The sequence below is a fragment of the Neolamprologus brichardi genome, chromosome 1, assembly GCF_056152115.1.
Source record: "Neolamprologus brichardi isolate AB-2024 chromosome 1, ASM5615211v1, whole genome shotgun sequence".
NCBI classification, from domain to species: domain Eukaryota; kingdom Metazoa; phylum Chordata; class Actinopteri; order Cichliformes; family Cichlidae; genus Neolamprologus; species Neolamprologus brichardi.
The window spans coordinates 41974070-42001879 of record NC_142104.1 but is presented as its reverse complement, the minus strand read 5'-3'; the positions used below and the strand labels follow the sequence as shown (position 1 = coordinate 42001879).

At 43.1% G+C, this 27810-nt stretch overlaps 1 protein-coding gene and 1 long non-coding RNA gene across 6 annotated transcripts; one reads left to right on the top strand and one right to left on the bottom strand.

Annotated features, from left to right (window-relative positions):
- The first annotated feature begins 178 nt into the window (after window positions 1-178).
- On the top strand, window positions 179-11821 carry LOC148106503 (uncharacterized). Of its 4 annotated transcripts, XR_015719159.1 has the most exons (8): window positions 179-356; window positions 728-788; window positions 994-1056; window positions 4276-4373; window positions 4532-4621; window positions 6538-6771; window positions 6847-6929; window positions 7021-11821. It is a non-coding gene; the product is annotated as an uncharacterized LOC148106503 (long non-coding RNA). The 4 variants fall into 4 exon arrangements; XR_015719162.1 differs by lacking the exons at window positions 4276-4373; window positions 4532-4621 and having other exon boundaries at window positions 186-356; XR_015719160.1 differs by lacking the exons at window positions 179-356; window positions 728-788; window positions 994-1056; window positions 4276-4373; window positions 4532-4621 and adding an exon at window positions 5290-5367.
- On the bottom strand, window positions 6461-24758 carry LOC148106502 (uncharacterized). 2 transcript variants are annotated; one of them, XM_087842372.1, is made up of 3 exons: window positions 24733-24758; window positions 9346-9390; window positions 6461-9253 (listed from the first exon to the last, which is right to left on the bottom strand). In XM_087842372.1, exons 2-3 carry the CDS (start codon window positions 9383-9385, stop codon window positions 8220-8222), a joined length of 1074 nt encoding a protein of 357 aa, XP_087698498.1. In that variant the 5' UTR covers window positions 9386-9390; window positions 24733-24758; the 3' UTR covers window positions 6461-8219. The 2 variants fall into 2 exon arrangements, with proteins under 2 accessions (XP_087698498.1, XP_087698494.1); XM_087842368.1 differs by lacking the exon at window positions 24733-24758 and adding an exon at window positions 10650-11230.
- Between the last annotated feature and the right edge of the window lie 3052 nt (window positions 24759-27810).

Genomic DNA, 27810 nt, shown 5'->3' with positions numbered 1-27810 from the left:
AATTCTAAATGCATTTAGGACGTTTTTTGCTCACTTTATGTCTCTTCCACGATGTTATTTCTCTCTCCAGCAGCGTAGGTTACAATTACATTAGCATGACAAATTATGCAAATTAGGTGATGACGTCATTTAGCGACTTCTAGCGACTTTTAGGACAACCAATAGCGATTTTCCTTACTGAGGAGTTGGCAACACTGTTTCTGCCAGAGCGATGGTGTCTGAGACGCAGCGGAGCGGAGGTGGAAGCGCCTGCCTTAAAACAGGACATATTAGCTGCATTTAACCCTAAGTTACTCTTTATATAGTTGGGTAGGAGTCAGGCCATGTTTCTTTTTAGCTGAAAAACATTACACCAGGTAACCTGCAGTGTTGAAAACGTGTTTTCCGGCGATGTTTCTACCCTACAATCCGTCCTGCTCTGTAGTAAAATCAGCGATACTTGACCGTCTTGTTGCTCCCATTGAAATGTATACAGCCTATTTAAAATCTAAAACGTAACATTATCTGTAGCCTGCTGTTGTTACCACTGTCCTGTTTGAAAAGGAGAGAAGCTGCTTATTTTGTCATATGTGCCGATATTAAACCCAAGGTACTAACTAGCTAACTGACTGGATTCCCATTAACCTTATAACTGCTGTTGTGTGTGTGTGTGTGTGTGTGTGTGTGTGTGTGTGTGTGTGTGTGTGTGTGTGTGTGTGTGTGTGTGTGTGTGTGTCTGTGTGCGCAGAGAGACAGCCAGGTTCATGATGGATATGAGGAAGTTTTTTCAAAAAAGGAGCCACATTCAGGTAAACGTGTAAGATCAAATGATCCATCAATAAAGGATAATGTTGGATCAGTGTTTCAATATTTATATCCTTTATTAGATGTTCATGTGGTTTGGTTATTTGCCTTTTGGTTGAAAGTAAACTGAGAGAGGACTTTTTTATTAGTGATCTTAATAGTATTGTTTTTAATCTAATTGAATAAAATCTATTTGTGTACGATTGTCAGTCCAAAGAGGGAGAGAGGAAAGAGGAGAACATGAGGAGAAAGTACAAGTTCAGGAAGAACCAGGTAAGAAAACAGACAGAGAACAGTGACAGGCACAACACAAACTGTTAAACTGGCAAAGAGAAAACTTTTTGAAGCTCAAGAGTGAGGCTGGTGCCATCCCAGATATGTTAACATTGTACAATCTTCTGGATAATCAGATCTTTACCACACTGAAAACTGTTATTCAGGTTGCCCTAACAAACCCAGTTAGCAGCTGTAGCTGTGAGAGGTCTTTTAGTGTCTTGAGGCAGCTCCATACCTGGCTGAGAAGGACCATGGGTCAAAGCAGACTCCAGCACCTGGCTGTGCTGCGAGTCTGCGACATAGGATAAAAGAAAAGAAAAACTCTGCAGAGCCATATTAGTATCTGCAGTAAACATCTTTTCATACGTTGTACCAGAGGCCAAGGTGTCTCCATTTTTCTAATTTTTAATAATATTTTGTACATTTCAAGGACTCTTCTGTTTTTGGAGTGTATTTTTATGTATCTGTATTGTATTATACAAACACTTTAAAAGTGAATCTCTGTCCAAAAAATGCACTCAGTTTACTTTTTACTCACTGTGAGCATCATTCATTATTCTCCTCAGTAATTAAGGTTAGGATATGTTTTTTATTCCAATCCATTCTTCAGCATTTAAATAACCTTGATCAGATTTGATGGTTTTGTTACAGACTTTACAAAAAAGTGTTTTGCTTTTCTTTCACAAATGTGGGATTAAATTGTGTTAAAATGTACAAAACAGTGATGTCATGTTTTGTGACGAGGACCCAGGCACAGACAGACTTGATGAATTTAAGAATCTTATGATTTAATAAAGAAATTTGCAGACTTGCACAGAGATGGTAAAATTCTGATGACTGATAATGGAGATGAAGACAACAGACGATGAGGACAGGGAGGAACAGAGGGAACTCGGGACAACTGGAGACATTTAAGGATGCAGGGACTGACAGAGACGGGGAAGAAGTCTCATCGTGACGAGTACAGTTTATCTTGCCTGGATGGGCAGCTCTCTGGGTGTGCAGCACCCCCAAAGCTCTGATCCTAGAATCGCCCCTGCTACCATGCAACCCAACATAATACACAAATGCACGACAACGCCTTGAAGTCATTCTGTTGTTTCCAAAGAACTGATGAGAAAGATGTTTGACTTAATCTATGTGTTAGGCAGTAGTTTGTGTAGGAGTCATATGAGTTGTTCCTTTTTTGATTAAGTGGGTTGGTTTAAATGCACTCACTGTATTGGTGCACGGGTGTGGGGCGTGACTCGTGGGTGTGTTAGGTGATAAATGTGGTTGCACTCACCTGATGTTGATGAGCAGAAAGGTAGGGTGAGCATGAGGCGAAACCTTCTGTTGAGCGCAGCTTGAATCATTTTGATGCATTTTTGACTGTAACTTGATGGTTTATGTAAACTTATGCACTAAGTTATGCAACAGGCCAATGTTGTAATTTGGCATAGTAAATGGTGCAGTTATTTGTGCAGTCTGTGCATTTGTTTAATGGTTTGAGCCCGTGTGCTGATTTGTATAGTGGACAGTTGTATGTGGAATAAAAGTAGCACATAGTACAGATGTGTATCTCATGTGTTTACTGTTGCGCGTCATCTGTGTCCTCGTGTTTAGCCTGCCGCGGCCGCTGGCTGGAGGAGCCGCAATAGTTTGGATATAGAGAATGCTGGTGGCATGAATGAAAATCTTTGAAGCTTCGTCCAGCGATGAAACTGAAATCATAATAGGGAGGGATTCTCCTATCAGATGCAAAGATGAATTAACAGCAAAATTACAATATGTAATATGTATTTGTAAAGAAATATTATAGACAGTTTTGAAAGATATAGAAAGATCTGTAAAGATGTCAAGCAGCTTCTAGATGCTTAAAGGAAGCAGTAAGGTCAGTTTCCCTTCTGGGTTTTCAGTAGTGATGTGCGAAACCACTGATTTCCTTTCTGATCTGATACCAAGTAATATTCAGGGAGGTATCGACGATACTGATCCGATACTTTGTACAAAAACTTATTTTATTTATTGTATCTCAAATTATAGCATCATAATGATTACAGGACATCAGAGTACTTGTTTCCAACAATGACGGCAGCTGCTTAGTTTTAATATTACTCTTATTTCTCTTTCTGGGTCACAAAAAAACTTTTAACATATTTTCAGGTGAGAATGTAGCCGTGTAAACTTCTAACTTAAAATGTTATTGTTTGGCTTTTTCAGTGTTTTATTTGTTCGTGAGTAAATCGGTTTGGCTGAGATTAAAGTTATTAGATTAGATTAAATTAAATTTATCTTTATTAATCCCTCAGGAGGGTTCCTCCGGGGTTTTCACACAGCTGAATAAACATCAAACAGAAAACTGATTAAACAGAAGTGTGAGACGGTCGAGAGTTTACGTCAGCGCCCGGTTATATGTTAGATAGCAAGGAGCAGACGGCAGTTTCACTCCACCGAGGGAGCTCGTGACGTACTACCCGGCTTTCTTCAGACCGCGAAGGCCGGGTCCTCAGGTGGAAGCAGCCTCTGAATTTGGACACCCCCGCTGTTTCCGGACATTTAACGCATTTTATCTGATAAATAAACACTATAAAATGTATTTATCCCCCCACACAACAACCTTTTTGAATGTCTCCCTAGTGTGACCACAACACCTCACGTTTTTGCCACACGTATCGCAAACCACGTCTCAGTGTTTGTGGAGGTAAAATAGGTTCGCACATGACTCCAATTACGCTCAGCCATTGTTGTGAGTGCGCACGCCAAGGGGCTGCGAGACATTTATACAGCCGTATTTCGCAAATGACTATGAAAGGCTGAAGAGGAAGTAGTTCCTTTGAATGTAGACAATCCGAATGTTATAGTTTCTTTCCACTGTGTTCCTGTTAGTGATAAACTACAAATTTACCCTAAATTACTAAAATATCAATATTTTAATGTGAGAATTGATTCTAGAACATAAACGATTGGTATCGGAGGAATCGATATTTCAGGATCGATCCGCACATCATTAGTTTTCAGCATTAATAAAGAAACCTGCAACAGGGTGAGTGATGTTTGAGGTCTAAAAGAAATCAACACAGAGAAATGTTTACAGTGCTTTTCTACCTGAACATTCAAAGCGCTCTATACAGGTCGCCTCATTCACACCTGTTCATAGAAGCCCTTTTTCTGTGCTTTCTATCTAACATTCACACACATTCATCAGAGAGTGACTTGGGGTTAATGTCTTGCCAGTTAGCACGCAGTCTGGAGCAGCCAGGGATCGACCCAAAAACCATCTGATTAGTAGATGAGCTGCTCCACCTCCTGAGCCACAGCCGCCCCTTTTAGAGGTAAAGAATCAATTAGAAAGTAAGGACAGTAATTTTTTGAGGTGATTTGATTAAAAAAATCATTTTTGCTTCTAATTACATAATTAAGGTGTAATTACATCGTCCAACAAATTGATACATTGTCATAAACGTATCATTTATCTACTAAAAATACACAGGAGCTGGCGTCATGTTGTGGAAGCTGCCATCTTGCCCCACCATCATCCACTGGCTGATGGGCATCGCTGCTCCGCCTTTTCATGTTTTATGTAAGTGGATTTATACATTACTTTGAATTTAACCTCCTAAGACCCAAACTCTTCCACAGCATGCATTTTTAATTTGTCTTTGATATTTGGGCTGATTGGGTCCAATGAATGTAAAAACAAAGAATTACCAGATTTTTTTTTTTTTACCTTATTTTTGTTTTTATGAAAAATCGAAGCCACATGTGAGGATATTCATTTAAAATTTTGATAGAACTGTAGCAGTATAATGTCCCCGTAAGTCGATATCAGGCCCTTGTAGAGCAAAATTGAGTAATTTGGTCTAAATAACCCAAAATGTGATGTCCACATATGTGGACGGCAGGTCCTAGGAGGTTCAAGATGTCAAATAGCTCTTTCACACTACATATGACCGTTTCACATTTGTACATGTATATTTTGGTGATCTCTTTCTCAGTATGTTTTTCTTCTTATGGAAATAAGCTAAGATTAAACCGGTTAATGTTCGGCTCCTGTGTCCTAAAAAAATCACACCTTTCCCCTGATAAACAAATTGATTGGATTCTCACATTGTGTGGGAATTGATTATCAATTACAACTTTGATGAGCCACTTCAAAGAAAGTTTCACAGCAGCAACAGAAAGTCCAGATGTGGAAACAGAAGTGTGTGGAGAAAGAGCGGAGAATAAGAAAAAGTAACGGTTAGCTACAGAAGAAACGGAAAGGAAATAAATAAAAGGAATATAATAACTCCCTCGACAGCCAGAGTTGTGTCGGCGATGCTCGCTGTGAGTAGACTGTTTCAGCCCACTGTACGCGGTGTTCGTGCCTTGGAGAAGAAATAAAGTTCGGTGAAGCAGTTTCCTACGCCTCCTTCGATCTTTTTGCTAGCGGAGTTGACCTGTATAGTAAGCTGTTGCCGGCTACGAGCCAGTTACGGAACTTTCAAGTAACTGCCAGAGGTTTCCTTACTACGGTTCGGGACCGCGGATCTGGCGCGGTAACAATTTTTACGTTTGTTTGAAAGGCACTTCGGTTTTATTTTGAAATCCATGCTTTTATTTTGAAACAGGAAACTGGCGCAAAACCGTTAAAGGGCTGTTAGTAATGTTTCTTTTAGGATATGGTAAATAGTGTGCCTTAAAGTGAAAAATATGTACGTTTCCTTTGCCAATTAGTACCTGGCTGACAGTGGCACAAGGTTTGTTAATGTTTCCTTTAACGGAATAAGTTACATGCAATCAAAATGTCGTTTAATAGAGTTTATGTTGTTAATCTTGACATTTATGTGTAGTTGTAAGTTAGTGAGGTGATATAATGAATTGAGTGATGTAAATTTGATGTATATGCTATATGTGAGCAGGAGAAATTTGTTTCCTTTGATGTTATGGTATTAATATTGCTGGTTTTGATTTGCTCCTAGCTCTTACGGTGTCTTCACTGAATGTTTCAATAAAAACCTTTCCAATAAAACCTCTGTGAAGCATCAGTATAAGAGACCATCATTCAGCCAGGGATGCTACAAGACAGATGTCTCTCACGGAGTCCTTTAGTGCTGCAGGCAGGCAACATGTTCAAATAGCACAGCTTCAGTTTTTTTTATTTCTATATGATGAACTCTGCATTATTAAGTGATAAGAACAAGTAATCTGATGTCCTGTAATGATTATGACGCTATAATTTGAGATACAATAAAAGAGTAAAGTTTTTGTACAAAGTATCGGATCAGTAACGTCGATACCACCCTGAATTTTACTTGGTATCAGATCGGAAAGGAAACCAGTGGTATCGCACATCACTAGTGATCAAACGTCAGGCCAAGCTGGAACTGCTTCCTGTCTTCTGTAACTTCTACAACACTGTCCAATAGAGACACATGAATGAAATGCAGTGTCATTAAAAACACTGATGATCTTTATTTAAAAATGTAATATATTTACATCTGAATAAACTTTTAGGCATTACGCTGACGGACGGATGGATGGACAATGAATGCTTTCTCATCCTTCTTGTCATGCACCATGGAAGTGTCTGAGGGGCTTTTCCACTTGGAATCGGGATTCTGTGTCCACACTTCAGAGGTGGAGTTTCCAGCATCTCACCTGGGCCTCATCTGCAAACAATCAGCAGGAGGGCTTCTTAAACCAGCGCTGCCTGCTACTCCTCGCCAGTTTGTTCTGCCATCTCCAGTGGTAACTAGGCTTCACCTCTGCTCCAGTTCTGGCTTGCTGCTTCCCTGTGTTTAACCTTGTTTTCCCTGTGTTTAGATCTCCTCTGCCAACATACTCATCCTACCCTCAAACTCCCTTACCCGTCCAGCACTATTCATTTAAGATGTGATGGAATCAAAGTAATTATTTTCAATCAAATGCTGCAAAGGAATATTTTCATGTGACACAGCGTAAATCTTTCAACTTCAACTTCTTCTCCCTCTGTTGCAGAATTCCCGTTGGATTGTTCCCATCAGGAGCCAGGTGTTCAGTCTCTCGATAGCTTTTCCTCTGGTTCCTGCTCTCTGCTGACACTCCTAGCTCGAGCCACGTTCTCCATTCGCTCTCTTTAAACAAAGTCTCATAAATAGTTTAACCATGTGCATTGAATCTGCATTTGGGTCTAAGCTTTCTATGGAGGGAAGAAATCATCACAGTGACATCTATTCAATTTTTAATTCAATTTTAATAATAATAATAATAATGATGGATTGCATTTATTATCTATAAATTTATTTTATCTATAAATAAAATTGTAAAGCGCTTTTCAGGACCCCTCAAAGCGCTTTACAATTTTATTTATAGAGCGCCAAATGACAGCAACAGTCACCTCAAGGCGCTTTATATTGTAAGGTATACTTACAAAGAAATCCCCAACAATCATATGACCCCCTATGAGCAAGCACTTTGGCGACAGTGGGAAGGAAAAACTCCCTTTTAACAGGAAGAAACCTCCAGCAGAACCAGGCTCAGGGAGGGGCGGCCATCTGCTGCGACCGGTTGGGGAGGGGCAAGGAAAACAGGATAAAGACATGCTGTGGAAGAGAACCAGAGGTTAATAACAAGTACCATTCAGTGCAGAGAGGTCTATTAAACATAGTGGGTGAAGAAGAAGCACCCAGTGCATCATGGGAATCCCCCGGCAGCCTAATGCTGGGCATACACTGTGCGATTTTTGGCCCATTTTGAGCCGATTTTTTTCAGTCGTGCGACCGTTTTGGGCATCGTCCCGAGTTTGGCCTTGATCGTGTGTCGTGCATCGTCTACATGGGGTAACGAGAAGCGATTAACGCCTCACGACCAGCTCCCGATCATCAATCGTTTGCTCGTAAGAAAATCAAACCTGTTTGAAATCCTGTCGGTCGTCCTGAGGGTGTCACCGCAGCGTCTCACACTGCGCACGCGCAAACGCAGAAATGAGAGTGAAAAGACGGAGTAGAACGGCGGTGCGGCGTGTGATCTGGACACAAGCCACGGCACAAACTTCTCACCCCTGCGAGTCAATCAGTTTGAGCAGGAGCTGAATAACGCGACTGAAAAAAATCGCAGCACAGTGTATGCCCAGCTTATTGCAGCATGGAGGATTCAGGGTCACCTGAGTAGGCCATCAGCCTACTAAAAGGATACTGAAGAAACCCGTCGAAATAGTCTTAGTCTTCATCACTGCTGCTGGTGGACTCATTTGAACACCTCCGAAATTTGCACACAGGCAAACATTCCTCTTCTTCCTCAAAATCCTCTCGGGAACGCTTCCTCGAGCCTCCAGCTTCATGGTTGTCAAGCTCTTCGTGCGCATCTTCAAAAAGTTCATCACTGCTGCTCTCAGAGTGGTCGTACACAGCTGAGCTGGTCCCCGAATCAGAGTGTGCAAGCCTGGATTTTTTGCTATTACGACCTTCTTCATCAACATCTTCCTCTCTGGACCTTTTCATGGATCCACCAGGCTGTGGTTCTTCTTCTGTTACCTGCTGATTGATGTCCTCATCGGCAATATTACCAACATGAGGACATCCCACGCTATCAGTGTCAGAAGCAGAGAAGAATTCAGAGTCATCATCAGAAAACTCCTCGCTCCATCTGATTCTTTTCTTTGGTTCCACGTCTTCTTCATCCATCTCTCTAGACCTCCTCCTGGAAACACCTGGCTGAGGATCCTCTTCTGGGATGTACTGGTGAACATCCTCACAGTCTTCAAATGCCTCATCAGAATCCTCATTTTCAATGCCACCAACAACAACAGCATTGTGATCCTCATGCTGCTCATTGTTGTCAGCATTGGCATTATTGTCCCTCACATTAATATTTTGAATGTTGACATTGTTGTCAACATTAGCATTATTGTCCCTCACATTAATATTTTGAATGTTTACATTGTTGTCAACATTGGCATTATTGTCCCTCACATTAATATTTCGAATGTTGACATTGTAATTATCATCGTAAAGGTAATCGTCATATTGATTCAATACTGAAGCTCCTAGCGCATCCAGCCTCCGACAAATATCACGGAGAGCAAGATAAAGATTGACCATGTAGCCCCGGAGTCCACCAATATCTTCGTTAGCTGGTCGGTTAGCTGGTCCATTAACTGGTTCATTAACTGGATCATTAGCTGGTTGGTTAACTGGTTCATTAGCATGTTCCTGATCTCCATTTGAAAACCTTTGTGGGGTAACCTGCCGGTCTGCAAGATCATTTAATCTTTTAATTAGCATTCATAACTATCTGCTGAAAATCTGTTTTTCATCAATTTCAAGACTGAGCACATGTGCTTACCATTACGGTAATTTTGGAATCCATCTCCTATTCCACTCATTTTGACTACAAGGAACACAAAACAACAATGATCAGTAAACCTCAACTCAGAATGTTCAGAGAATTTGCTTTTTTTGTGATGACTTCAGGCTGCGTCCGAACGTACACGGCTATGTTTGAAAACGCACGTTTTCCTTTTTCGTTAAAAAAAAAAAGAAATCCAGTCCACATGTGCAGTTTTGAGAAAATATCTTCTTCCACATGTAAACGCTAATAACAAACTGAAACGCTGTCAAGAACATGCCAAATCTTAACCGTGTAGAAATGTTGGCCAATCAGAAGTCTAGAAGCCTGGGTGGGAAAACCTCACAAAACCTTACGTACTTCTGAAAAGTTTTTGTCTTTTTCTGGAAAAGCAGCTAATTTTGTGTTACTTTCACGTGCCTTCATCGTTTCAAATGTTAATAACTAAAGACAGCTTTTTGGCTGGAACAGACTCACAACTTTGGAATGGACAAAATGCATACAGCATACATAAATGTCATTTTTTTAAATTACATTTATTCCAAACCGACTGTTTTGAATGTAGAAGCCACGTCTGATGCCTCTGTGTTTCTAAATGGAGGCGCAGTAACTGTGTGTGTATATGTCAGCGTGTAAAAACTGCAGATACTAAGATTAACAGACACAGTATGTTGTCTACATCCGCCATTGTAGAAATTGATCTCATGTAAACACTAACGTGGCCACAGCGTGGCGTCAACAGCGCGCACACTTTTGACATTGCCTGAGTAAATGTCCGTTTTCCTCGTCCACACCTAAACACAAAGACGTCGTTTTCAAAAATCTCCACCCTGGCAGGAGTTTTTAAAAATCTCACCTTTCAGTGACTCAATCTGCTGTTTAGGTGTGGACGAAAGGCCCAAACGCAGAGACAAAGCTGCGCTTTCAAAAACAGCCGTGTACATGTGGACGCAGCCTCAGTTTCTCAGAAATTCTAATAGTTTGTTTGAGAACAAAAGTCTTCTCTATTTTCCTAAATGAACAAAATAATCTCAGAAATAATCGTGTTAAAAAGAGCTTCTGTCACTCAGATATGATTAAGAACATTTTCTCATTTATGTATAATTTGTCAAATATTACATCAGTTAAGTCTTCATTTGTTTTCCTGAATAATAGATCCACATCATCCTCTCTATGATGGAAAATATAGTCTAGTCTTGCACAATGTAAAGTACATAAATACTGTCCTGGCAGGCAGGAAAATCAGGCTTTATATATTTAAGTAAATGATCTTAAGTTTAGAAACTGAAATTTGAGCTTACTTTAGTTCTTGGTAAATTACAGAGCAGTTAATCCTCAGGGAAACGTCGAAATGTCACTAAATAGTGGTCTGCTTTCATACGGCTGCAGTGTCTCTTCAGTTTTGTGTTCATATGCTGATGTTTTCATTCAAAACATGCTTAAATGCTGTGATGTCACTTTAGCAGCAAAGACTGTGGAATGTGCAGAGATTCTTTTTACATCAAGTTCTTTGCTCAGAGTTTGATATCTTTTAAATGGAGACAAAAAAACAGACAGAAGTGAATCTAAAAGACTAAAGCGGTCAATGTGTTATTATTTTTATTTATTCTAATAGTTCCTGTAAAGTTCTACTCTAAGAGATTCATCTTGGCCTTCATGCAGGATTAAAGCTCAATAACACACAAAATATAAAACATTTCTTTATGGTTGTTAGGCAAAGTTATCAAACATATATCCACTAATATGGTCTCATTCTTGCTCTGCTCCCTCATTTTTCCCTGGAGGCATCGCTATGGCAACTTAATATTTAACATGTCTTTGTTATCAACTTTATTTGTACAAATCTGTGATGTTGATGTGCACAACGTGGGCTTTAGACCTCGGAGGGTTAATCAACGAATAAATTTCTGCTCATGACGGTGCAGATTTCTGACAGTTTGTGTACTTTAAGCATTTAACAATTTGATTGTTTTCTAATAAAAACTGTGTGAAACTCAAGTTAGACCTGTGTTTGTAAATGAACCGCCCCATGTTGTGTAGCTTTCTGGATTTTATACTTATTGGGCTACATATTAATTTACTATACAGGCTATACAGTAGATAAAATCTAAACTCACATGTTTTATGTAACTAAAGTGTTTAATCATGTGGGCTACAGACAATAATCAAGTTATGGTTTTCCCAGCCCGCTATGTCTGTGTCAGGGGCGATTCTAGGATGAGAGCTTTGGGGGTGCTGCGCACCCAGAGAGCTGCCCATCCAGGCAAGATAAACTGTACTCGTCACGATGAGACTTCTTCCCTGTCTCTGTCAGTCCCTGCATCCTTAAATGTCTCCAGTTGTCCCGAGTTCCCTCTGTTCCTCCCTGTCCTCATCGTCTGTTGTATTCATCTCCATTATCAGTCATCATAATTTTACCATCTCTGTGTAAGTCTGCAAATTTCTTTATTAAATCATGAGATTCTTAAATTCATCAAGTCTGTCTGTGCCTGGGTCCTCGTCACAAAACATGACATCACTGTTTTGTACATTTTAACACAATTTAATCCCACATTTGTGAAAGAAAAGCAAAAGACTTTTTTGTAAAGTCTGTAACAAAACCATCAAATCTGATCAAGGTTATTTAAATGCTGAAGAATGGATTGGAATAAAAAACATATCCTAACCTTAATTACTGAGGAGAATAATGAATGATGCTCACAGTGAGTAAAAAGTAAACTGAGTGCATTTTTTGGACAGAGATTCACTTTTAAAGTGTTTGTATAATACAATACAGATACATAAAAATACACTCCAAAAACAGAAGAGTCCTTGAAATGTACAAAATATTATTAAAAAATTAGAAAAATGGAGACACCTTGGCCTCTGGTACAACGTATGAAAAGATGTTTAGTGCACATACTAATATGAGAGCACCATCACTGATCACGGGAGCAGGCAAGGGGGACTCACTAATGGAGTTTTCAAACACTTCAGCGTTAACTTCAGGGGGTGGGTCCTCCGCTGTGATAGAACCACTGCTGGGGTCCACATTGCAGAGAGAATGGCGTCTCACGTTGAGGGAACCTTCAACTTCCACCGGCTCATCATCAGCGAGACCCTGTATCTCCGGCGTTTTCAGTAGCCAGTCCAGTGTCCTGTCATGATGATCCATCTGTGTTGACTTCACAGACCCTTGGTCATCTCCATTATTCAGATTCTCTCTGCCCAAGTCAACAAGGGACACACCTAAGCCCAGGAAGTTGACAGGGAGAAGGAGGTTTCTGTGTACAACTTTTTCCTTGCCTGTATGGCTCTCTCTTATCCTGTACACATTGATCCCAGACCTAACTGACACAACATCATAAGGCGTGGGATCCCACTTGTCGGCTAACTTTCTTTTTCCCCTTTCACCACGATTGGCCAACACAACTCTATCACCTACAGCCAGAGGTGAGCCTTTGACTTTACGGTTGTAGAGTCTGGCATGGCGCGCTTGCTCATGCAAAGCATGGTTCTGGGCAATCTGTGAGGCATCAAACAGGTCTTTCCGCAACCGTGAGACAAACTCATGGTGGCTGATCACATCATCATTTTGCAGCACATGTTGGAACATTATGTCAACAGGAAGGCGTGGAACTCGCCCAAAAATGACATAAAAGGGGGCCAAACCAGTCGTCTCATGCACTGTGCAATTGTAGCAGAACGTGAGAGTGCGTAACATCTGAGGCCACCTAGCCTTGGCTGTTGGAGGGAGAGTCCTCAGCATATTCCCAAGTGTCCTGTTGAACCGTTCAGTGACCCCATTGCCCATAGGATGGTATGGCGTAGTATGCGATTTCTGGACACCTGCCATCTCTAAGAGGTCCTTCAACAGTCTGCTTTCAAAATTTGATCCCTGATCCGAATGAATCCTCCTAGGAAAGCCATAAACACAAAAGAAATCATCCCACAACCTGCGCGCTACATGTTTTGCAGACTGGTTTCGACAGGGGAAAGCATGTGCCAATTTGGAGAAATGGTCAGTTACGACCAGAACATCCACCTTCTTATTATCACTGAGCTCAGCGGTCCAAAAGTCTATGCACACTAGTTCCATCGGCTCTGACGTCTGGATGTTTTCCAGTGGTGCACAAGCATGAGGTTCAGGTGTTTTTCCAACCACACATCTCTCACACTGTCGAACACGGTTGGTTATGTCTTTCTCCATCCCGACCCAGAAAAACCTCTCACGGGCGAGGGAAAGTGTTCGTGCCTGGCCCTGATGGCCTGCATTATCATGAAGGCTGAGGAGGACTTGAACCTTCAGGCTATCAGGAACAACAAACTGGAAAATCTTCTTGCTCAAGCGGTGATGCTTTATCACCCTGTACAGGATGCCTTTCTGTACTTTAAGCTTCTTCCACTGCCTGAGAAGCCCACCAATGCCACCTGGTTCTGAAGCTGCTTCTCGCCCTGTAGCCTTCCTTTTTCTTCGCACATAGAAAAGGACTCTGTTTATTGCCTGATCTTGTTGTTGAAGACTTGAGAGCTGGCTTTGTGGGAGAGGAACGACAGGGTCCTCCTCAGGAAGCTGTGATAAAGGTGGATTGTCATTGGTCAAACCAGGGTCACACTGCGCACTCAGCACAGCTGACACCTCATCAGCATCGATCGAACCCCTCTCACTTTGATGGTCACACTCAGAAACAGAGTCTGGTGAGTCTGGCTCTGTGTCCTGAACAATGTGGCAATTGTTAGTCAGCCGAAAAGCATCCTGCACAGTACCTCTCACAACCCCGTTGACCTCATCTAGTAGAGCAACATAAGGCTCTTTCAGCAAACGATGACCAATACATGACTCGACAAATGGCTCACGGCTTAAAGCATCAGCCACCGTATTTTTAACCCCTGGCACATACTTTAGATCAAAATCATACGCCGCGAGCTTCGCCACCCATCTCTGCTCGCAAGCGTCTAAACGTGGCTTTGTCAAGATGTAGGACAAGGGATTATTGTCTGTCCAAGCCGTGAAGTGCCTTCCTTTTAGCCAGTGGCTGAACTTGTCACACACGGCCCATTTAAGCGCCAAGAACTCTAGTCTGTGCGCTGGGTAGTTCATCTGAGACCGTGACAATGTCTTGCTGGCAAAGGCAACAGGTCGAGCCACTGTCTCGCCAGGAGAAACTTGTGAGAGCACTGCCCCGATGCCATCAAAGGAGGCATCAACTGCAAGGATGAAAGGCTCATTAAAGTTGGGATGAGCAAGGGTGACAACATTAGCCAGTTCCATCTTGAGCGTTTGAAATGATGTGCGACATGCTGATGTCCAGTCACTTGGTGTCAGAGATGGTTTGGCAGAGGGTTGCTTCCTGGGCTTCTTTCCTTTCCTCCCATGGGGAATTGCCTGTCGTCCTGAAAGCAACCTGAACAGGGGCTTGGCCTTCGCAGAACAATCAGGAATGAAATGTTGGTAATAAAGGATCATTCCTAAGAAGGACCGGATCTTCTTCTGGGAGGGAGTCACACCATTGCTCTCCATAAGCTGTTCCTCCCTAATGTTGGTAATGGTGTTAACCTTGTCTGGATCAGTTCTCACACCATCCGCACAAATGACATGTCCAAGAAATTTAACTGACCTCTTAAGAAGATGGCATTTCTTAGGGGCCAGCTTAAGGTTGTGACTCCTCAACCGAGAGAAGACCATCTCAAGACATTGAAGGGCGGTCACCTCGTCAGGCGCAAACACCATCAAGTCGTCCAAGTAACAAAGCAAGCTGCTGAAATTCTCGTCACCAAAGATCGACATCATCATTCGCATGAACGTCGCCGGACTGTTCGACAGGCCCTGAGGCATCCGGTTGTACTCATGGAGACCAAAGGGTGAGGAGAATGCTGTGTATTTCTTGTGAGGCTCGTAGAGAGGCACATTGTAAAATCCAGAGGTCAAATCCATTGTCGAAAAGAAAACATTTCCACTGAGAGCAGCCAGGGCGTCGGCTTGGTGTGGCAGCGGGTGCGCGTCTTTAGCAGTTTTTGCATTGAGCCATCTGAAATCAGTGCAAATGCGCAGGCTGCCATCCTTCTTCCACACCAAGACCAGTGGTGATGCATACTCACTGTTTGACTTCCGGATTATGTCTCTTTCTTCCATCTCATTCAGAGCAGTTCTCAGCTTCTCATACTGACTCGGCGGTACTCTGCGATAGGGCAAACGAAAAGGCCTCTCATCCACAAGGTGTATTTTGTGGACAAAATCGGTAGCTTCTCCACAGTCCATTTTATCCTTAGAAAAGATAGACTCATACTTTTCCACAAGCTGCAGAAGCTGATCTTTCCATCTGTCAGACACCTCACAACTGTCTAAATCCAAGTCTTGTAGTCCTAGTCCGTGCAAGAGTTCCTTCCTTTGTTCAACAGACCTTATGGGCACAGAACCCTGTTCAACAGAGTGTCTGTTAGCCATGATCTTTTCAGGAGGAGACAGCTCTTCAACTGCGATACAAGGATTGACATCAGCGATTTTACAGTTCTTCCTCAGAGTCACACGCTTGTTGCTGGGGTTAATCAGCTTGAGGGGAACCCATTTGTCACCCCACAGTGATGAGACGGAACGGCCAACCAGGATGTCTCTGGGTCTACATCTTGACTGTGTAGGCTCAACAATAACAGTGCAGCCTGCTGATAGAGGTGAAGAGGGAGGTAATTTACCCCACACGAGGTGTTCCTGAAGAGGTTCCAGCGTAACACGCTGTCTCAACTTCACTGTGCCAATCTTATCAGGCACCGCCCCGCCCCTCCAACGCTCAACATTGGAAAGCATGGATAAAAACTGGCTACAGTCATCATTGGTGACATCACCTGAAATAGATAGAAGCCTCCAATACTCATCCGTATTCCTCATCACATGAATCAACGACTTAATAGCGTTACTGCCAATAATCATGTCATCACTTTGGCCTGGAATAACCAGCGTGGGGATGAGCAGCTTGAAACCATAAATAGTCACTTCCAAATCACAAACTGCTTTTGGTTGGAACTGGTGACCCCCAGCACCAACAACAACAATGTCATTAGCTGGTTCAAGCTTCAGATCAGGGCAGGACTGTAAAAGCCACGTAGCAGCAGCCTCATTAATAGAGCACGACATAGAGCCACTGTCGATCATGGCTCTCAGTGAAACTCCACCCACAGTTCCCACAGTTGTGTAAAACAAACTGTCAGATTTCTTAATTCTTTGCGTCATTTGGAAGACAACTGTCATACCAGGTGGTGAAGCAGAACACAGAGATTCATACATGGATTCCAGGTCATCACTGTTGCAGATGGGGGAGTCACTCAGATGATCCACACCTTCCTCCCTCAAATGTGGATCAACTAGTTTTCCGACCATTGAGGGACAGAAGACGACGAGGATCTAGGACAAGCACGCCTGGCATGGTCAGGTGAGTGGCACAGAAAACAGAGTTTGTGATCTCGGCAGTGCATAAAAGCTGTGTGAGACATATCATGACAGACGGAACAGGGTTTATCATGTAGGCCCTCAATCCTGGAACGTCTGGAATTAGGCCGTGTGGTCATACCAGGCTGAAAGGATCCTTGCAGAAGAACCTTCTCAAGCATGCCTATGAGCCGCTCCAAAGTAGCTGAATCTGTCGACTGTGGCTGAATGTGTTTCTCTGTTGGTTGGGCAGGCAATGCTGCTGATATCTGCTGTGCATTCATTGCAACTCTCCCAGTTGTCATGCTGCTTGAATTCAACGTTCCTCCCGAGTGGGACTCACATAGGATTTCCTGGACCTCGTGGGCCGTCCATCTATCAATTGTCTTTGATCTAAAGATCATGGCAAGCTCAGGAGAGGGACAGTTTTTGATGAACATTCGGGTGACCTCAGTGCTGGGGCTACCCAACGCCTGTCCTCGTTCCTTCAGGCGCTCAACAGCAAGATCAACAGCACGGTGCAGCCTAAGCAAGTAATCAAATGCACTTTCACCTTTCTCTGGGAGAGTGGTGTAGAAGTCTGCCAGTGGAAGAGGTGAGCACTAAGCAGAGTCAAAGTGTCTCCTCAGGATTCCATAAATAGCCTCAGGATCACGTGTGACATCTACGACACTGTTTCTAATGCCAACCTGGACCACATCCTTAGCCTTGCCTCTCAAATGAACAAGGATCTCTTCAGCTTGTTCTTCAGATCTCAGACTCCCCAGCTTTATAAAGGCTCTCATCAGATCCTCCCACTCTCTCACAGAAATGAGATCAGAACCATCCCCTCTGAAGCATGGTGGGTCCTTAAGCTTCCTGTGGGACACAAACTGCACATGCGCAGCATCAACAGCAGGTGTAGACGACACAGCATGGAAAGATGTGGCAGTAGGTGCAGGTAAAGGGGTACTAGCAGACGGGCTGAGCTGGGTTAAGATACTCTGTGCTACCCTCTGACCAACCAACTGGATCACATCCCCCATCTGACTCACAATCTCCGTGGCAATAGTATCTGGGTTAGGAGAAGGTGGACTGTTGTTCTGAGACATGTGTGACACAGGGCTAGGGGGAGGGACAACAATCCCTTCACTAGACTGGGACCCTGGGATCCTCTGACTATCCCCTCTAATAAAACCACGCTCACTAACAGGAGTGTCATAACGCAAATACAAAGGGGAACATAACAACCCCCTACCCCTACCAACAACATTAGGAGTACTCGATCCCTCCTCTGTGATGTCCATCACAGAGACTAGAATAAAACAAAAATGCTATATTTGTTCCTTAAAAAAATGTGCCAGAAAGAACACAATAAATCACAAATGTGCAGCGCTGAAACTGGCCCCACGTTGCTGAGAGGAGTCCACCGTCCAAACAGTTGATTGACGGCTCACGGCACCAATGTAACCCCCCTCAGTCTCTATTTCCGGTGCTGCATGAGAAAAACTCTCTGGACTCGAGATCGGTAGAGCTCAGGCGTGGTTTATTCCCCGTTTTGTGGGTCTCTGCAATAACATGGGAACATGGATAACCATGGGTTTTCAGCAACAGGATTCCGCCCAAACACAGCAAAAGCTTCATTGCTACTAACGATAAGCTAATGATCGTATAGTGGAACTCTCAGTTTTCTTAAAATAAATAAAAAACAAATATTGATTGAAAAATAAAATGGCAACAAAACTTATTACGGAAAATAAAATAAAAACATTACTGCATTGTGGTTTAGGTAACAAAAGAGAAATTAATTCACTTAAATGCACGGTCATGTAAATATAAATAAACTTCCAGACCAAAGCCAAATTTCCTTTCATGTACAATAGTAAATGGAACAATGCTGCCATCTACTGGGCAAAACTTAACAAGCAGTATTTCTTAAACAGAATTAGCCTGCAGCTCAACCAAATACATGTTTCAAAATACACATACCTGCAATAACATGGGAACATGGATAACCATGGGTTTTCAGCAACAGGATTCCGCCCAAACTATCAAAAGAAGTTTCAAAGTTATTAGACACGACAGTCTCCTCTAGCTGTTAGCCACTAGCTCAGCGTGTCCATTTTTCCTACCGTCTAACCCGTTAATTGCAAAACAAGATCATAAAACTGAAATCTACTCAGATGCTACAGTATGGGCAGTTCATGCTGTTAATGCACTGCCATGTTAACTTCAATGAGGATTTTCAAATATGTTTTAAACTCATGTTCAGTCAGGGCGGACTGAGGAAGGACTTACCACAGCAAAAGCTTCATTGCTACTAACGGATAAGCTTAGGGAAAGTCCGTTTACCAGTAGCAGACTTCCGCTGCGGATTTTCAAAATAAAGGTTTCGAAATAAACCCATGGTTGCGATCCCAAGTTTAACAGGAATTTAACAACAACAAAACCATATTCATTCTTTTACATCGTTACATGTGTTTTCCCACGATGTTTGCTACCCTACAACCCGTCCTGCTCTGTAGTAGAATCAGCGACATTTGACCGTCCTGTTGCTCCCGTTGAATTTTATATCGCATATTTAAGATGTAAAACTTAAAATTGTCCGTAACCTGCGGACAAATGTACATCTTTTATTAGATGAACACGTGGTTTGGTTATTTGCCTTGTGGTGAAAACACACTGAGAGAGGACTTTTTATTAGTGATCTTAACAGTAATTTTTTTTTTCATATTAATGTAATTTGTTCATCTAATTGAATATAATCTATTTGTGTATGATTGTCAGTCCAAAGAGGGAGAGAGGAAAGAGGGGAACATGAGGAGAAAGTACAAGTTCAGGAAGAACCAGGTAAGAAAACAGACAGGAAACAGTGAAACAGAGAGAGTTGACTACCAAAAAGTGATAGACAGATGTGCCAGTCAAGCTGAGGCGACATAGGTTAAAATAAAATTTAAAAAAATCTACAGAGCCATAGTAGTATCTGCAGTAAAGATCTTTTCATACATTGTACCGTAGGCAAAGTTGCAAAACAGTGATGTCATGTATCCTGACGAGGACCCAGGCACAGAGAGACGTGATGAATTTAAGAATCTCATGATTTAATAAAGAAATTTGCAGACTTGCACAGAGATGGGGCGAGGACAACAGACGATGAGGACAGGGAGGAACAGGGGTTTAAATGCACCGAGGAGACAGACAGAGGACAACTGGAGACATGTAGGGATGCAGGGACTGCAGAGACAGGGAAGACGTCTCATCGTGATGAGTAAAGTTGATCTTGCCTGGTTGAGCAGCTCTCTGGGTGCTCAGCACCCCCAAAGCTCTGATCCTAGAATCGCCCCTGAACGTATCATAGATACCTAAATTATGCACTTTTGGAATGCAGGTTCGTCAAATCTGCAACATGAAACCTGCTCATGAAATAAAGTAAAGTTGACCAATTAGTTATTCGACATACAGTGAAGGAAATCTCAGTGTTCCAAGTTCCCTGGATTTGAGAAATCAGGTTTAATGAACTGTTAGACCTTCGGTGCATTCATAGCTTCATGTCTTTTTTTATATATGATGCTGTCTTTTGCACAGACAGACATCTACCACCTGAACTCCTGCACATGGAGAAAACACAATAACAAGACATTACAATTCACTTATGAAAACAGAAATGTTGTTAAGTATAAATAAAAGTTAGTAAAGCTTTCATCTCTGATATTAAAGAAGAAAATGTTTAAATATCAAAAATTACAGGGAGTTTTGTTTGACTTTCACAACTTTAAAAGACGTAACTGGGCTTCAGCGTAGATGTGTACAAACTGCTGACCTGAGTGAGTAACTAGCACAGTATGAAAAACGAAGAAAATGCAACATGATGTATAAATATATATATATATATATATATATATATATATATATATATATATATATATATATATATATATATATTTTATTAATAAAATAATTGCACATTTCATATAAATGATCTTTCAAGTTCACCAGGAAATCTTTTGATGTCCAAACAGGAAGTGAAACACTACAGAAATATCTGTGCTGATAAACATAACTCTAAATATGTTGAGACCACATATATTTTCGAGTGTTCTCCTGAAATCAGATGATAGTTTGATGGCACCAGGTGCAAAATAATCTTAAAATAATCTCCTGTCCTGTCCTATGTCATCCTGTACAGTATGTAGTGTAATTTGTACATAAAGTGACAAATCCACAGATAATTATACCAGTTTTAGTATCTCTCAGCTGCTTGTTTTGGTTTGTTTTGTATCGTATTGCCTGGTTTCATCAGAAAGTTTCTTTTAGTCTCTCTTGCCAAATGATAAAATGGCAGAAACACAACTTGCTGTGAACAAAACATGTTTTTGTTTGCTGTAAAAGGGCAAAAGAAGTTGTTGTAATAAGTTTAAATGGATACATTATTACACGTGACAAAGATTCCAAGTGCAACAAAGAAACAAAAGTCATGCTCACATTCAGTGTTACGCTGCCTCCTTTGGCACACTCCTGCATGACATAATACAGTGTTATTGTTATCTGTTATTGTCTTTTCCTTAATAATGTTCTTAGACACCAGTTTGTGAAAGAAATGATTAAATAAATCAATAATAATGGACTTCATTTATATAGCGCTTTTTCGGGACCCCTCAAAGTGCTTTACAATTCCACTATTCATTCACTCACTGGTGGAGGCAGCTACAGTTGTAGCCACAGCTGCCCTGGGGCAGACTGACAGAAGCGAGGCTGCCATATCGCGCCATCGGCCCCTCTGGCCAACACCAGTAGGCGGTAGGTGAAGAGTCTTGCCCAAGGACACAACGACCGAGACTGTCCAAGCCGGGGCTCGAACCGGCAACTTTCCAATTACAAGACGAACACCCAACTCTTGAGCCACAATCGCCCCAATAAATAAAACAAACTGTAGTTATGCATTGTTCCACCACTCTGCAGGGTATGTGCTGCTACTATTAGCACATACCATCATACTTTGTGCAGTCCTGTCAAAAACTAAATGCTCCTGCTTCCATAGGAATTAAGAGAGAAAATAGCCGTCAGGTGCTGCTAATCAGATGCATCTGATTAACTGATCATCAGCAAGTATGAAAACCTTAACTCAGTGCCAACATCTTCAAAGGAGTGGGAAAGATGCAAACCAAAAAATAAAACCCAGGAGCTACATGTCATATTCAGTTAGCATGGATAATGCAAACGTTGGTGATTGTACAGTTAGACTGAATAAATGTGTTTTTTGGATCCTTTCCAGGAGAGAGCCTTTTCTGGCAGCACTCTTAGGTGGCAAAAGTTGCATCTGAACAAACTAGAAGACTTCCAGAATGTCCTTTACATATATGACACTAAAGTGGACAAGTTTAACCATAACATACCTCACCGAAGAAGAAACAGCACAGCAGAAACAGTCTATACAAGCACACAGCGGTGGAGCGGTGATGATTTGGGCTTGGATCACTTGCAGTCATGGAAAACTGTGTTCCAAAGTGTTCTAGTGTCAAATGTGAGGCCATCTATCCAGGAGCTAAAGCTTGGCTAAAACTGAGTCATACAACAGAACACGGATCCAAGCACACCAGCACATAAAGGCTAAAGAAGAAGGTGTCAGTTAAAATTCAGACCTCAGTCTGAGTGAACTGCTGTGTATAAATGATTTACTTGCAAACCTCCATCAACACTATTGTAAAGAAGAGTTGGTCAAAATCCCTCAACAGAGAATGGATAGATTGATAAATTCACACAGTGAATAATTCCTTGAAGTTATTGCTGTGAAAAGAAGACCCGCAGGCTAACAATGACTCTATAACTCTACAGAGTCCTATCAGAAATGTCTTTTTCACATGACTGTAAGTATCTTTCATTACATTACTCTGATGATTGAACACTACAGGAGTAACAGAAGAGGTTCGTGTATAATGTCCAAATCAAGAGTATACAGCCTCATCATAATAACTAATTATATATAAATATGCTTAAATAAGATGTGCTTCAGTTTTTTGTTGACAGTGTAAATTAACTGTCTCTCTGTATAAATATATTTACAAGAAATGATCCTTTATGGGTAACCATTATGGATCTAAGAATATAATAATAACACATGAATATGAATTTACATCAGCTGCATTTACCAAGACGTTTTGTGAGTTTTGATTTCTTTAGCTGGACAAATGTTGCTTGATGTCCTGAATCAGTGTGTGATTAACTAAAGTCATTGCACATGTTTCTTTTATACTCTCTTCTTTCTCTTTTCACCTGTTTTATTGTCCAGTGAAATGACACAGAGTCTGCCTGAAGCTACGTGCTATTTTTTCCCAGTTTTGACATTTTGAAAAATAAGTCTGATAAGAAGCTCGGACCACAGACACAAAGCAACGCCTGTTGGACTGTTGGACCAACCACCCCTGCTGAACTGCACCTATGAAACAGTTCGCTGTGCTCCAGCTCCAAGTTGCAGGGAGATGAACGTGGAGACAAAGGCAAACTTTTAAACCTCAGGTATGTAGATAGCACCACTCTGTCGGCCTCCAAATAAATCACGTGGCTGATTCCAGTCTGCCGCAGTTCTGAATGACCCAGCCGGTGGCGTTGACATCCAGCTTCAGTAGGTTCATGACCCATTCATCCTTCTGAGCTCCCTCCATGAACTCCAACAAGGTTATCTCACCTGTTGGGCACAAAAACACGATCCACACTGTTGACTTTATACCATGGCTTCTATGATGTCACATTTTTGCAGTGTTACACCATTACAGGCAATTGTACATTAAATAATCAAAATGTAACTGAGTTGCAGCTTTAATTCAAGGGGTCTTATTTTATTTATTTTTTTGCATTAAATGTTTAAGAATGACAGCTTTTTCTAGAAACAGTGCCCCAGTTTAAAGGCTCAAAATGAACGGGACGATTGACCGACAACCACTTTCATGAGCAGGTAAGGTCTGCCTTCTTGCTATTTAATGACAAATGAAGCAGACATGATATCTGAAGTTGAATCAGTAAAATCTGTATTTTATTTGAATTTATAAGAATGAGTGCACAGCTCAGGAATAAAAACTGAAAGACCACAGAGGGCAAGGAGAGTGCACGATGGCTGAATGATTTCTAGTTAAGAAGAACGACTTCACAACAACTGCTGAAACAATCAAATGTTCTGACATAAAAACAGATTTTAGTTACTAAAAACAAGCTTATTAAGGCTGGATCCACGTCAGACTCTATTACTGTCTGAGTCACCACAGATCCATCAGCGAGTCATGTTCTCTCGTTGCTAATGTTCAGTGTCTGTCACCTACAGTTTGTCCTGTCAGGTTAGAGCTGAATACTCAGATTTCAATATCTAATATAAATTATGGCAGTATAAAGAAATGTACATATTTTTTATTTAGATCTTTATTCTGTCTATGACAGTGACAGAGTGAACAAAGCTCATTTAAAAATCCTTTCTTCATATGGCCCACAATGATGCATTCCAGGGGCGATTCTAGGATCAGAGCTTTGGGGGTGCTGAGCACCCAGAGAGCTGCTCAACCAGGCAAGATCAACTTTACTCATCACGATGAGACGTCTTCCCTGTCTCTGCAGTCCCTGCATCCCTACATGTCTCCAGTTGTCCTCTGTCTGTCTCCTCGGTGCATTTAAACCCCTGTTCCTCCTTGTCCTCATCGTCTGTTGTCCTCGTCTCTGTTATCAGTCATCATAATTTTACCATCTCTGTGCAAGTCTGCAAATTTCTTTATTAAATCATAAGATTCTTAAATTCATCACGTCTCTCTGTGCCTGGGTCCTCGTCAGGATACATGACATCACTGTTTTGCAACTTTGCGTATGGTAAAATGTATGAAAAGATCTTTACTGCAGATACTACTATGGCTCTGTAGATTTTTTTAAATTTTATTTTAACCTATGTCACCTCACCTTGACTGGCACATCTGTCTATCACTTTTTGGTAGTCAACTCTCTGTTTCACTGTTCCCTGTCTGTTTTCTTACCTGGTTCTTCCTGAACTTGTACTTTCTCCTCATGTTCCCCTCTTTCCTCTCTCCCTCTTTGGACTGACAATCATACACAAATAGATTGTATTCAATTAGATGAACAAATTACATTAACCCCGAGCGGTGCTTTGTTATTGGACTTCTGTGCTAATCACAGTTTGGCCATAACGAACACCTTGTTCGAACATAAGAGTGTCCATAAGTGCACGTGGCACCAGGACGCTCTAGGCCGTAGGTCGATGATCGATTTTGTAATCGTATCACCAGACCTGCGACCATATGTTCTGGACACTCGGGTAAAGAGAGGGGCTGAGCTGTCAACTGATCACCACCTGGTGGTGAGTTGGATCAGGTGGCGGGGAAGGACGCTGGACAGACCTGGTGCACCTAAACGTGTAGTGAGGGTGTGCTGGGAACGACTAGCAGAGGCCCCAGTCCGCGAGATCTTCAACGCACACCTCCGGCAGAGCTTCAACAGCATTCCGAGGGAGGCGGGGGACATCGAGTCCGAATGGACCATGTTCAGCGCCTCCATTGCCGAAGCTGCTGCATTGAGCTGCGGCCGCAAGGTGGTTGGTGCCTGCCGTGGTGGTAATCCCCGAACCAAATGGTGGACACCAGAGGTGAAGGGAGCCACCAGGCTGAAGAAGGAGTCCTATCGGGCTTGGTTAGCCTGTGGGACTCCGGAGGTAGCCGACAGGTATCGACAGGCCAAGCGGAATGCGGCTCGGGCAGTGGCTGAAGCAAAAACTCGGGTGTGGGAGGAGTTCGGAGAGGCCATGGAAAAAGACTTTCGGACTGCCTCGAAGAGGTTCTGGCAAACCGTCAGGCGTCTCAGGAGGGGAAAGCGGTGCTCTACCTGCACTGTGTATAGTGCTGGCGGAGCGCTGCTGACGTCGACTGAGAAAATTGTCAGGCGGTGGAAGGAATACTTCGAGGACCTCCTTAATCCCACTGACGCGTCTTCCGAGGAGGAAGCAGAGTCTGGGGATGAGGGGAATGACCCGCCAATTTCTGGGGGCGAGGTCACTGAGGCAGTTAAACAACTCCTTGGTGGCAGAGCCCCTGGTGTTGATGAGGTCCGCCCCGAGTTCCTGAAGGCTCTGGACGTTGTAGGGCTGTCCTGGCTGACACGCCTCTGCAATGTTGCGTGGAGATCAGGGGCAGTACCCGTGGATTGGCAGACCGGGGTGGTGGTCCCCATCTTTAAGAAGGGGGACCGGAGGGTGTGTTCCAACTACAGGGGGATCACACTCCTCAGCCTCCCCGGGAAAGTCTATGCCAGGGTGCTGGAAAGGAGAGTTCGTCCGCTAGTCGAACCTCTGATGCAGGAGGAACAATGCGGTTTTCGTCCTGGTCGCGGAACACTGGACCAGCTCTTCATCCTCTCGAGGATACTTGAGGGTGCATGGGAGTTTGCCCAACCAGTCTACATGTGTTTTGTGGACTTGGAGAAGGCATTCGACCGTGTCCCTCGGGGTGTCCTGTGGGAGGTGTTGCGGGAGTATGGGGTGTCTGGCCCATTGCTACGGGCCATTCGATCCCTATACAACCGTTGCAAGAGCTTGGTTCGCATTGCCGGCAATAAGTCGGACTCGTTCCCGGTGGGTGATGGGCTCCGCCAGGGCTGCCCTTTGTCACCGGTTCTGTTCATAATTTTTATGGACAGGATTTCTAGGCGCAGCCAAGTGGCGGAGGGCTTTCGCTTTGGTGGCCTCAGGATCTCATCTCTGATCTTTGCGGATGATGTGGTTCTGTTGGCTTCATCGGGTGAGGGCCTCCAGCTCGCACTGGAGCGGTTCGCAGCCGAGTGTGACGCAGCGGGAATGAGGATCAGCACCTCCAAATCTGAGGCCATGGTTCTCAGCCGGAAAAGGGTGGAGTGCCCACTCCGGGTCGGGGATGAGGTCCTGCCCCAAGTGGAGGAGTTCAAGTATCTCGGGGTCTTGTTCGCGAGTGATGGGAGAAGGGAGCCGGAGATCGACAGACGGATTGGGGCTGCAGCTGCAGTAATGCAGACGCTGCACCGGTCCGTCGTGGTGAAGAGGGAGCTGAGTGTAAAAGCGAAGCTCTCAATTTACCGGTCGATCTACGTCCCTACCCTCACCTATGGCCACGAGCTGTGGGTAGTGACCGAAAGGACGAGATCGCGGATACAAGCGGCGGAAATGAGCTTCCTCCGAAGGGTGGCTGGCATCTCCCTTAGAGATAGGGTGAGAAGTTCGGCCATCCGGGAGGGGCTCAGAGTAGAGCCGCTGCTGCTCCACATCGAAAGGAGCCAGCTGAGGTGGTTTGGGCATCTGGTAAGGATGCCCCCTGGGCGCCTCCTGGGTGAGGTGTTCCAGGCATGTCCCACCGGGAGGAGGCCCCGGGGCAGACCCAGGACACGCTGGAGAGATTATATCTCTCGGCTGGCCTGGGAACGCCTTGGTGTTCCCCCGGATGAGCTGGAGGAGGTGGCTGGGGAGAGGGAGGTCTGGGCCTCTTTGCTTAGGCTGCTGCCCCCGCGACCCGGCCCCGGATAAAGCGGATGAAGATGGATGGATGGAAATTACATTAATATGAGGAAAAAAAAAATAGTGTTAAGATCACTAATAAAAAGTCCTCTCTCAGTGTGTTTTCACCACAAGGCAAATAACCAAACCACGTGTTCATCTAATAAAAGATGTACATTTGTCCGCAGGTTACGGACAATTTTAAGTTTTACATTTTAAATATGCTATATAAAATTCAACGGGAGCAACAGGACGGTCAAATGTCGCTGATTCTACTACAGAGCAGGACGGGTTGTAGGGTAGCAAACATCGTGGGAAAACACAGTTTCAACACTGCAGGGGCGCACCTTGGACCAAGGGCAGGACACCTGCTATGAAAGGATGCTGAGAACCACAGGTGAGGCCAAATCAAGAGAGGAAAAATCCGTGGAAAGCAAGTCCACAGACACGTTGCAGCAGGATAACAGGCACAAAGTAATATGGAGGTGAAACAGGGGCGATTTTAGCCCATTTTGGGGGTTTTACTTTTTTTGACAATATTTGCTGTTTGTGGGACACACTACTAAAAATATAAAAAGCA